The 12,801-nt window shown below is 37.3% G+C and overlaps 1 protein-coding gene across 1 annotated transcript in view; it reads left to right on the top strand.

Annotated features, from left to right (window-relative positions):
* PPIL4 (peptidylprolyl isomerase like 4) overlaps positions 1-12,801 on the top strand; it is a 34,400-nt gene that overhangs the window by 20,738 nt on the left and 861 nt on the right. Inside the window, exons 11-12 of the mRNA XM_030316567.2 lie at positions 1,829-1,925; positions 6,730-6,877. Of these exons, the coding sequence (XP_030172427.1) occupies positions 1,829-1,925; positions 6,730-6,877 (245 nt within the window). The remainder of the gene's footprint in view (positions 1-1,828; positions 1,926-6,729; positions 6,878-12,801) is intronic.

Below are 12,801 nucleotides of genomic sequence, written 5' to 3'. Positions count from 1 at the left end.
GTGCAAGCAGGGAGGTGCAGAGAGAGAGAGAGAGGGAGATACAGAATCTGAAGCAGGCTCCAGGCTCTGAGCTGTCGGCACAGAGCCTGATGCAGGGCTTGAACTTAAAACCCATGAGATCATGACCAGAGCCGAAGTCGGATGCTTAACTGACTGAGCCACCCAGGCACCCCTAAAATAAACTCTTTAAAAAAGAAAATAAAATGTCATATAGGAGACAGATGCTTTATTATTTTTTTTATTTTTTATTTTTTTTGTGGTTTATTTTTTGTAACTGTTTGTAACTTTTTTTCCCCTTCCCTTCCCCCATGGTCTTCTGTTAAGTTTCTCAAGATCCACATGTGAGTGAAAAGGGAGACAGATGCTTTAGCTTCACATGCCATCATAAACATGTTTATTTGTTAACTGTAGTTAATTTTGAGATAGTTTTATGTATTATGGATTCGTATTTAATAAATTGAATATATACTCTATACCATTCACAGTGCTAAGTACTTTGTCTTATAGCTCTGTGAAATGTAGGTATTATTTTCGGCTTACAAATGAAAGGAATATAAATGAGTTTCAAAGAAGTGGCTGACCTAGGACCTTCCACTAGAGTCAGGATTTCACCACAGAACTTTTCACTTTAATCCATTGCTCTTTCCGTTATACCGTAACTGCCTCATCCATAGTGAAACTCCTGACAAGCACAGAATCTTTTGTCAGTGATGAAATGGTACCTGTTCGTTATAGTTATCAGTGTTGTAATGTGTACAGTTGTCTATTTCATGTTCACGTGAAATATTGTGAAATGTTGTTTACTGGCCATTTTTGTTTCAAGAGTCTCTGGAATTAGCAGGTAGATTCATTTTGTTTTTGATGCTTACCTACTTCTTTTATTCCTATTTTCTCCTTTGTTTAAAGAACCTGATGATAGGTTGTATGTAGGATTCCCAATCAAAACACCTCTCTGTGTACCTGCAGTTTGCTTTACTTGTACGTTCAGTCTTGGCCCTTGTGTACGAAGCCCTCCCACTAGAAGCACTTCGTCATGGTAGTTGAGGGGATATGAAAGGCAGGTTGGTCAGCAGGTCTAGGACTGAATCTCCATCTGGTAGGAGAGTAGGCTTGGGAGTCAAGGGGCTGCAGAGGAGGATGCTCTTTCCCTGCCCTGCCACTGAAGGCCAGTCAAGAAAGAACGATAGGTCCTATTTTTCTGAAGGGATTGTTGATTTCATTTTTGGCACTCGGGAGGAATAAAGGTGCTCTTAAGCAAGAACTTGAAAGCAGACACAGTTTGTCTTTGGTGTTCTTGCCAACCCTCCCCTCTCACACCCTTTAGTGAATTTCTTTGTGGGTCCTACTGTGCCCTATCTGCTTGGTGCTCTGTTGAGATTTTAGTCTGTCTCTTTTGACAGATCAGAGATCTTTAAAGCCTTACTTCTTCCAAGATAAGTCTCTCAGATCTCAGACTCCAGTCTCAAGCCATCAATTTCCTTTGGACCTAATTTTCTTATGGACTCAATGGTTCTCCTTAAACACTGCATTATTTCCCAGTGAAAGTATTCATTGTGTAATTTAGGATTGAAAGTTTGATGTTGTAATACTCTCATAAATTGTTAGGTGGCAGCATAGGGCTACCTAGCAAAATAGGTATCAGATTTCATTTAAAAACAGTAATGGAGAATGAATTACTAATCTTCAGTCGTTTTCTGTTCCTCAGTATACATGCTACTTATAAAATAGCTCATGTTATACCTCTTATAAAATAATTTTTGTTCTTTGATAAATTAGGTGAGTTTTCTTACTAAATTCTTTTTTTCTTTTTTTTTTTTTTAATAAATAGGTGGGAAATACACCAAGAGTGATTTCAAGGAGTATGAAAAGGAACAGGATAAACCATCTAATTTAGTTTTGAAAGATAAAGTAAAGCCCAAGCAGGAGTATCCTTCACAAGAACCAATTGGTGGATTTAGACCATCCACTCTGTGTAGAGTACTATGTGATATAAGTCATAAAGTCTGTAGAAGACAAGGTTCCTGAATCCAGATGGTTTGTGAAGACATCATTTAGTTTATTGTTAATATTTTTTCACCGTTTTACATATACTTTTCTCTTTTTGGTATTTTCTCTATTTTATGGAGTTTACAGTTCAAAGAGATCTTTAGCCTAATTCTTTTCCCTCCTTACTCTTAGGTTAAGGTTAACACTTATTCTGAAATCTTCAGGTAAGATTTGTATTTTCTGTATATAATTGTAATGTTTTCAGTTCCCCATAGTCAGAAATTTTCTTCATATAGTTTAGCTAAATTCTTGGTGTTAACCTTCCTTGTAATGTTTAACTTCTTTGGAGATGGTAAATGTGTAGATTGACAAAATCCTTTTGTTATTTTATATGATTAGGTTGCTTCTTTCTGCTTAGTACATTGTCAGTCTAGCAACAAATATTTATTTGGCTCATACTGTAAGCAAGAGTTGATTTTTATAGGATTAAAAAGAAATTCATTGACTTGACCATTTAATTTAAGTTTTTTGAGGTTTTAGGTTGAGAAAAAAATCAGAGACATACTGCTTACATTATGTCATTTCAATTTTTTCATTGATATTCTCATTATAAATCTATCACTCTACACATTGCAAAAGTTATTTCTTTTGTGATTCTTTCTGGTAAATGGTTTCTTTGTTTCCTAATTTCTGTTAGTAGTTTAGGGATTCTCTTTTCCCACACTGCCTTAGACATTTCCTTTCCAAGTATTCATCAAAGAAAGATGAATATCAGGTTGACTTGTTATATACTCATGTAAAAAAATGTGTTGACTCTCTACAATACCCGAAACATTGTAAGGTGTAACAGCTGGATAAAGCTGAAATACACTGACATAATCAACATGAGGAGAGGCTTTCACATGCATACACAGCAAACAGTAAGCTAAGTTCCAGTCTAAAAAGGTGAACATTAGAGGAGATATAATTGAAATATTAAAATCATAAAAGGTGTGGATGGAATACACTTGAGATTTATTTAACAAATCTTTGAAATTAAATTTAGACTTACTAGTAACTACAGCTGGAAGAAGGGAAGTGGGTAGGACAAATAAAAGGAAGTATAGGCATAGAGTATAAAGTACAGGGAGGTGTCTTTCCCTCACAGAGGTAAGTAGGTCAGGCTGCAAAGAAAGAATATGTAGTATTAAAATGTTTTAAATTTAAGATGATAGATTACTGAAAGTTAAGAAAGGAAACCAGGTATGTTTGAGAAGAAATCTGTAGCCCAGTGCTCTCCAGTAGAATTTTCTACATTTTGAGCATGTGAAATGGACTGAGGAACTGTAAAGTTTGTTGAATTTTATTTTATTTTATTTTATTTTATTTTATTTTATTTTATTTTATTTTATTTTTTTTTCAACGTTTATTTATTTTTGGGACAGAGAGAGACAGAGCATGAACGGGGAAGTTTGTTGAATTTTAATTAATTTAAACAACCACATTTGACTAGTATTGAAAAATGCTTGCCTTCGGTCTTTTGAAATCGATGGAGAAGACAGACATGTCCTCATGTAAACCATTGTTAATCATTCTCAAACAGAATATTGAACAAGAAAAAGGAAATTCTTGAGTCTGACCAAATACGGTGGTCTTTATGTTGTTGGTAGTTGATAGATTTCATTTCAGCAAGGCATTTATAGTCTCAGGTAAAATATTAGATTGGTAGAACATGTGTTTATAATATATAAGAGATAAAAAACAAAAAGTATAACATGTAAGAGCTATGTTGTCCTCATTCTATATTATATGTTACTTTGTTACTATGGCAAGGAAAGGAGATTTAGAGGACAATGTAATAATCTGGTAAGTTTTTTTTTATAGTAAGTTTTAAGTTACAAAGTCATGGTGGAGATACACTTTAATGGATCTTGAGAAAAAAGAAATTGCTGTAAATTAGACTACTACTAAGAAGATTAAAAAAATAGAACAAAAGGAAAGGCAAGTTTAACTTAGGGTAGATCTCGGGGAAGTAACTGTGGAAAAGACGGGAGATCTCAAATTTGTGTTTAACTGGAAAGATTTGGCATCTACAAGTGTTGACTATAGTAGTGAGCAGAAGGTAGTAGCTAAGCAAGGGAAAAGAGATGTGACAAATGTCACATCTGGTGGTATAATAAATAATCTACAGATACTTATTTGGCATCTGATGTATACTAAGCAGTAAAACATAGCCCCTGCCCTTATAGAACCTTACGTTTTATTGTTGGAGAGGGGGATGAACAGACCTTAAATAATTACCGTGGATCAAATATAAATATGTCTGTAGTGTTGCTAAGAAGTGCGTTTGTGGGATATGGGACTTGTAGAGGCAAGGAGTCAGGGAACACCCTCGGGTAACACTAAGAGAAATGACAAAAGCTGCAACTTGAATGTGAGGAGAGGAGGGCTGAGGTGGGATGCTGTTTTCTCTAACTTGATCCATCATTTCAGAAATACAGTTTATATCTGGACCCACCACAATCCAAGGATAGCCATTCACGCGCACACATAATTGAAACAGAAATGCAATGGTATTTTTCCGAGGCTCCGTATACTCTTTTCTGTTCTACATTATTACAAAGTGCTGGCCGTGACCCACTAAGTGGATTTTGCTCCCCATTGACAGGTTACAGTCAGCAGTTTGAAAACCGCTGCTTAAAGCATTTTGGACAGAGGGAAGCGGCATGTGTAAAGCAACACAGTGAGGTGAAATGCTGGGCAAGGGCTACCAAATTTGTACCTGAAAAAAGAGGGGCTCCAGAAGCTACTCTGGAAACTGTGACCTACTATGAAGGAGCAAGGAAGTTAGAGATGATGGAGTAACGTAGCGGATGGTGCAGGCTGATTAGCCATCGCAGCCATCTTGTGAAAGCCAGAGGGTGCAGCGTTTTCCTGTTGCATCTTCTGTAGAAGTGAGACGTCCCTGAGGAAAGCGCAGAGCTGCGGCAGCGTGAGGCCAGACCTGGAACTCGAGTCCTGAGGGAAGTGTGTCTGCGATTTACTCTAGTCCCACCTGCCACTAAAATTGCTCTGCATGTGGGCCTTCTTCAGAAGAGTTTTTTTTTTTTTAAACCACTATTCTGACACTTGTTAGCCTTCTTCAAATTCTATTAGAATTTGAGGTTATTTTCAATAGAGGTTGTAATAGTTTTACGTGTTCTCTTATTCTAAGATGTAATAGTACATTAGAAAAAAATACTTATCTCTGTATTAAAATACATTATCATAATTTTTATAACACGTTTATGTGAAATTAAAACAAGATTCATTCATGTATATAAATATTGAATCACCATGTTGTACACCCGAAACTAATACAATACTGTATGTCAACCACACTTCAACTAAAAAAAAGAAAAAAAGATTCACTCACAGTTTACCACCTAGAAAAATGATGCTTTTTCTCGTTCCTTTCAAGTCTTCATCTTTTATGCTTTGTAAAGTTAACGATTACCATATGGTATAGACAGTATTTCAGTCTCTTTTCACTTTTAATTTTTCATAAACACCTTTCCAGGTTTTTTCATTGCATTCATTTATCATTGCTAGTATCTTTCTTTGCAATAATCCATCATGTTGAAGTTCTACAATATATTGAAGACTATCTTCATTACTATGCTTTATGTTGCTGTCAGTTTGTTATTAAAAATAATCATTATATATGTCTTTGTTCATTTAACTTATTTTAATTTTTTATAAATTCTTACTGTAATTTAAATATGGTAGTTGTGGGTGCCAGCGTGATTCAGTCGGTGAAGCATCCGGTTAAGCTCCAGTTTGTGGAGCTTAACAGTTTGTGATCTCACAATGATCTCACAGTTTGTGGGTTTGAGCCCCGCATCGGGCTCTGTGCTGAGCGCTCAGAGCCTGGAGCCTGCTTCAGATTCTGTGTCTCCCTCTCTCTCTGCCCCTCCCCTGGTCATACCCTTTCTCTCTCTCTAAAATAAATAGACATTAAATAATAATAAAATAAAATAAAATAAAATAATAAAATATGGTAGTTGTTGCTCTGCATTGCTAAATTTCCTCCTATAGGGTTGAACTAATTAGTACTTCAAAGGAAGAGTCTCCTGAATGTGCCTTTTGTCTTATGTAGCTCCTCTGCCATTGGGGTTTGTAATACCTTCTTTTTTTTCCAGTGAAACATGTGCCTCCTTTTCTAAGTTTAAGTTTTTTCATTATTGACAAATAGGTTTCCTTATTTTTTGCTTCGTATATTTTCATTTGTGGATACATGTTTTTTGCCCACCTACTTGCCGATTGTTAATTGCTTATTTAAGGTCAGGGTTCTTTCCATTTTCCCTGACTATGTAATGAAAGAAAATAGGAGTTATGGGGCGCCTGGGTGGCGCAGTCGGTTAAGCGTCCGACTTCAGCCAGGTCACGATCTCGCGGTCCGGGAGTTCGAGCCCCGCGTCAGGCTCTGGGCTGATGGCTCAGAGCCTGGAGCCTGTTTCCGATTCTGTGTCTCCCTCTCTCTCTGCCCCTCCCCCGTTCATGCTCTGTCTCTCTCTGTCCCAAAAATAAAAAAAAATAAAAAAAAAAATTCCCTTAAGAAAATAGGAGTTAGTTTTGTATTAGAAATAAACTTTATGCTTGTGAGATGCTTCTTGCTTTAAAAAGTTGCCTTTAGCCTCATGGCCTCCTTTGTTTACCAGATTCTTACGTTTTGATGTGTTGTCAGTGTCAGTTCTCACGTCTGTCCTTAACTAGCTGCTGCAGTGCGAAATACGATCTTGTACTAGATGAGCAAGCAGAGGATCCGAAATCAAGTCACTCCCACACAAGTAAGAAACACAAGAAGAAAACTCGTCACTGCTCTGAAGAAAAAGAAGATGAGGACTATATGCCGATCAAAAATACTAATCAGGTACTTCGAGTGTCCGGCCTTAGCTGCAGGGGGGTAACCGTTTTATCCCTCTGTACATTACATCTTAGCGGCATAAGTTAGGGACTAAGCATATAGATCTGGACAGGGCGCATATGTTCTAACCCCAATGGTTTCATTGGGGTTAATGAACTTTAATTGTCAAGAACATATATCACAAATGATAAAAGGTTGTTTTCAAAGTAGCTTAGTATATCATTTAGTTCCATATTGCAAAACAAGTGTGATTTCCATGCATGTGGACACTAATTCCCATCGGTGTGGTTATGCTGAAAAAGTGCTCATTTACCATTTTCATTTATTACCAAGTGTTACGTATAGTACCGGTAGCTGTTGAGGTTTTCAGGCCTGTGGAACATTTATGTGTTTCTTTTTTTTTTTTAATTTTTTTTTTCAACGTTTATTTATTTTTGGGACAGAGAGAGACAGAGCATGAACGGGGGAGGGGCAGAGAGAGAGGGAGACACAGAATCGGAAACAGGCTCCAGGCTCTGAGCCGTCAGCCCAGAGCCTGACGCGGGGCTCGAACTCACGGACCGTGAGATCGTGACCTGGCTGAAGTCGGACGCTTAACCGACTGCGCCACCCAGGCGCCCCCATTTATGTGTTTCTATATTGTGTATCTGAAATAAAAACAGCACTCATAATTAACCACGTGAGGACTTCTCAGCCAGGCCCTGGTTGATGCAGAGATTTTAGTAGGCAAAGGTGAGAAGGGAGAAAATTCAAGATGGTAAGAAGGTCAAGCAAAAATGCAGAGGAGAGATGTGTATGGTTGGCAAAGTAAGGGATTGGCTTCGGAAAAACTAGGTGTACATTTCGGCACGTCTGTTCGTTGATGTGGCCTCCACAAGTTAGTGAGCTCTCTGAGCTACAGTTTCCTCCTCTGTGAAGTTGAGATTATATTTACCTTATAGGTATGTTGTTGAGATTAAGTGAAGGAAAACGCGGGTGCACACATTTTCTACACTGGGTATTATTACTTTTACTGTTACAGTCAAATTAGTGGGTTTTAAATCACTTGGAATAGTTTCTGTGGTAAGGCCATTAACTAGGTTGATATTTCAGTTTGTTTCTTTTCGATGTTTAGGGATTGCTTAAATTTTGTTTGTTTGTTTTTTAGTTTTAAAAATCACTTGTATGGTTCCAAAGTAAAATCTATAAAGTGGTACAAACGGAGAACCTGTCCCCTTCCCTGTCCCCTGTCCCCTTCTGCCCCCAAGGTAACCATTTAATGTGCTTCATGGGTTGTTCTTCATTTTTTAAAAATTTAGCAGACACGTATTTTACATATATTCTTAGTTTCCTGTATTCTAGATAGCATATATTCCTACTTCTTGCTATTATCTTGTGTATCTTTTTCCATAGCCTTTCTGCTGTTTAAAGATTGCCATCATTCATGACCTGCCCTCACTTTTCAAGTTACACCTTCACTCAGTTACTCAGTCCTCCAAATAATAGGCACATGAATCCGTAATAGCTAACATCTTGTGTGCTTACAGTGTGCGGTGGGTACGATTTTCCCCATCTCACAGCAGAGAAAGTGAAAACTGGAGAGGTTAAGCGGCTTGCCTGGTTTTGTACCACTGATAAGTAAGAGAAGCACAGTGTAAATCTGGACGTGTACTCCTAACCACTCTGCTGCTGCTCTTATCTAGAATATATTCCTGGCCGTTTCCTCTCCTAAATTCTATTGCTATGCTAATATAGTTTGTCCCCTAGTATAATAATCCAGTGTGACCTAATGGTACATCTCCGTCTTCTTATTAATGTCTCTACTCTATCAGTTTAGCCTAAGACCACCCCAGTCTTTTAAAATGGTGGCTGCGTCCCGTTTCTGTGAATATTTAGCGGATTTGCCACTAAAACTCCTTGGTCTCTACCCCTGCTTCCTCCTACCACCACACTCACCATGTGTTCCTTTTAGCTGCAGTTTCTCATCTTGCACTTGTACATCTGGAATCAGTGAAATCAGGCCTGAGATATACTTTGGTGTATTTGGAATCATCAGAGGTCCAAAAAATCCAAAAGCTGGCCACATTTTAATTAAGTCTGTGATTCCCTCCTCTTTTTGCAAATCGTTTTTATCCTCTCTTTGATTACTTAAAACTTTATAACAGCAAATACTTTTGTTTTTTGGCAAGGAGTAAAAGGCATCAAGTAGTTTTGGGGGGAATGTTGTTAGTATCTTTCAAATAGTTTTAAGTCCATTGGTAATTATAAAATTGTTAAATTCGGGGCGCCTGGGTGGCTCTGTCGGTTGAGCGTCCGACTTCGGCTCAGGTCATGATCTCACAGTCTGTGAGTTCGAGCCCAACGTCGGGCTCTGTGCTGACAGTTCAGAGCCTGGAGCCTGTGTCTCCCTCTCTCTCTGACCCTCCCCCGTTCATGCTCTGTCTCTCTCTGTCTCAAAAATAAATAAACGTTAAAAAAAAAAAAGTTAAAAAACATAAAATTGTTAAATTCTAAATAATAATCTCCTAACTTTATTTCTCCCCTCAAAGTATATTAAAGCAAATGTTTTTGTATTTTGTACTTGGTTATTTTTTTTTCAGTGTATTTATTTATTTAGAGACAGAGAGAGAGCGTGGGAGGGGCAGAGAAAGGGGGAAAGAGAACAGACTCCACACTGTCAGTGCAGAGCACAACACAAGGCTTTATCTCACGAATGTGAGACCATGACGTGAGCTGAAATCAAGGGTCAGACACTTAAGTGACTGAGCCACCCAGGCACCCCTGATTTTGTACTTGATTTAGTATACTAATCAAATTTTCTCTTATTTTTTCTTATACTAATTTTCTCTTATTTTTTTTCCAGTTAAATAGCATCTGTATTTAAGATTTTAGTGGGCCAGATTTTTTTTGTATTATTCTGATCTTTATCCTTTTGAGTTCAGTCTCAAAAATATAATCACTAAAGGGAATTTTCAATGCTAGATTATTTTCAGGTATAGCTCAGATTTTCCTATTTATTGGTATTTTGCTTGGTAAGCCTAGTTCCCTAAGAATGTTTTAACTTATTTCTTGAAGTTCTTTGTTTTTTGTCGAGTGACAGACTTACTATTGAATTTGAAAACTTCTCTGTTTAATTTTTTCACCTCGTGTCTCTATTCCAAAGGTGGTTACTATGTTGTTGAGGTCTGGGCTTTACTGGGGTTCCAGGAAGTGAGTTCTCGGCTGTGGGTTTTGCCTTGCTGAGAAGTATTCATTCTGGCTCTCAGTCCTCTGTGGCTTTTAAGGTGTTTATTATTCTTATAATTTGGGACTCTATTTTTACTGTCATTTTAATCATTTAGTATTATTTTAGTGTTTTAGATTTAACTAAACCTTTGAGTCCTAAAGACCTGAGCAAGCATGGCTCTTAGTTTAGATTTTTTTTGGACTGCTTTACATGAAATCATTGGATAGGTTAAGGTTTAAATTGGCCACTTAAAAAAATAAATAAATAGGACTTTTTAATGGTGTTTTTTCTTTCCTTTTTAGCCACATGCTAGTTTAATCATTTGTCTTATGTCTTAAGTGTATAAATTGATAGAATGTTTTCTTAAGATTTTTTTTTTTGAATGTTTATGTATTTTTGGAGAGAGAGAGCAGGGGAGGGGCAGAGAGACAGGGGGCAGAGGATCCAAAGCAGGCTCTGCACTGACAGCAGAGAGCCCGATGCAGGGCTCGAACTAAGGAACCATGAGATCATGACCTGAGCCAAAGTTGGGCGCTTAACTGATTGAGCCACCCAGGCACCCATAAAATGATATAATTTTTTATAGTCTGTACTGGAAAGACTTAGAGCTCATCGAATTAATTTCTCTCACTTTAGGTATAAAGTTCCTGACCCCACAGGCCTGTGAGCCTTTTGAGTTTAATCAGAGAGCTAGAACTTTAACATTATTTTGATTCAGTCAGGTATGAGGTTTTTTTTTCATTATTCTGTACCACCCCCTTTTCAATTTTATATGTCAAGTTACTGATCAATTAAATAATAATCTCCAACCTGTATAGATCTCTTGAGTCTCAATTTCTTTATTTCTAGAATGAGGGTAATATTGTGCCCCCAAAGCACTTAGCACTGTGCTAGCACATACATACTTAAAGGATCTGTTCTAATATGACTTCATCCAGCCACCTGAAGTTTCTCTTTTATGCACACAGTGCTGATTTCTTCCTTGCTCTTTGGTTTTCACTTCCACTCTGTGCATTAGCCTTCCTGCAGCCAATCCACAGCCAAACCCACTCACTCTTTGAGGTTCATCTCCAGTCCTAACTTCTCTATGAAACCTCCCCTGATAAATCTAACCTCAAGATTATTTGTTTGACACATCTCCTAAATGGCAGAGACCATTTGAACCGAGAGCTGCCTGACTTCAAAGCTTGTGTAGCTTTGAACATACTCCATCCAAGTAGGAGAGGTTTTAAGGCTTCTGTCCATTTCACATTTTCAGCTTCCTCAATTTTTTCAAAAAATTAAGTACTGTGTAGTCTTTTATCTCTTTCTCTGTTATTTTAAACACTCAAAGCATTTAATTGCCTATTTGTATAATTGCTGAGGACTTTAAAGAGTTACCCATCAGCTAAGCAGTCTCTCCATCTTAAAAGTTGATTGTCGCAGCCAATACAAGAATTAAGTGTACAGACAGGATAATACATAGATATTTACATTTTGTATATGTTACAGGAAGCACCAAAAAATTCTTTGATCTGGGGCTGTCATGTTTTGCTAGAAAACAGTTGGTAAAGGGTTAAACCACATAAGCATTCTACCTTGGGGACTCTTTTAGAATGACAAGACCTATTGGGATTGTGTGGGAAATTATGAATCAGTTTATAATGTTGTATTCCACAAACACTGATTATAACAATCATGTTAGATCTGTTTTCACATATGACAATCTCCATGCCGTGTGTCATGTACAGTATGTGGACAGTGTATGGAATAATTATGAATCTTTGCTTACAACCCAGTCCTTAACCATGGGTATTCATCACTCTAGATTTGAAACCTTGATATTTATCTTTACTATAATGTCTGTGGTGATAGAGTTGGGACCCTTGGGAGCTCAATCCTTAGGATTTTGCCTTTCCTCTGAGAGAAATCTGTTAAGGAAGTTGGATTTTATGAACTTACCTCTTGAAAGAGCATTGGCTCTGGTCTCTTTAGATTTCAGCTACTTGCTGAGATACTCACTTTAATTAGGGGTAGAACACAAGCAGAAAGAGAATTGTTTTAAGTAACCCTCTTCTGTATGTGGAAATTACTACTATTAATTACTAAGAATGGAATTTAATGTACCTACTCTATTGTCTGTCTTAAGGGCAGTGGAATTTTCCATTGTTTCTTAGCTCATTTTAAAGATATATATAAATAAATGATTCTTAATAAAAACATACATCAGTGTAGTGTAAACAAGGAAAATTTATTTGAAGATTTGGAGAGGAGCTGTTATAAAATAAACACTTGAAAAATAATGAGACCAAAGTATGCAGTATCTATTTTCCTTTTGGACTGACTGACTTGTCTAAAACCTCTCCTGGCTATCTCTTCTTTTAGGGGTAAAAGTTGGGCTTTTAGGGGAATTTTAGGAATTCCATTGCCGATCGCTTGGGAGTGAAGAAGGGGGAGGTAGAAAGGTGACCAGCCACAACCAGAGTTCTTGGTGTCGCGATTTTCTCTAAAGACTTGTTCTGTTTTCAGCTGGATGATTTCAATTCTTGGTTTTGGATCTGATCCTTTAGTTCAGCTGAAATAGTAGATACAAAGCAATGAGATCGATAAGAAAAATGGTTAAGTCTTTTTGTGAATTATTTTTGCTTTCTGATTCACAAGATTCTTGGCATTAGTGGTAGTGTTCCAGTCTGAGCTGGTATAGCTGCTCGCTGAGTTTTATTAATTGACAGTGACTACAAGATGA

This window comes from Lynx canadensis, chromosome B2 (assembly GCF_007474595.2).
Source record: "Lynx canadensis isolate LIC74 chromosome B2, mLynCan4.pri.v2, whole genome shotgun sequence".
Classification (NCBI taxonomy): domain Eukaryota; kingdom Metazoa; phylum Chordata; class Mammalia; order Carnivora; family Felidae; genus Lynx; species Lynx canadensis.
The sequence above is the reverse complement of the archived record's forward strand: the minus strand, read 5'-3'. Positions and strand labels throughout refer to the sequence as shown.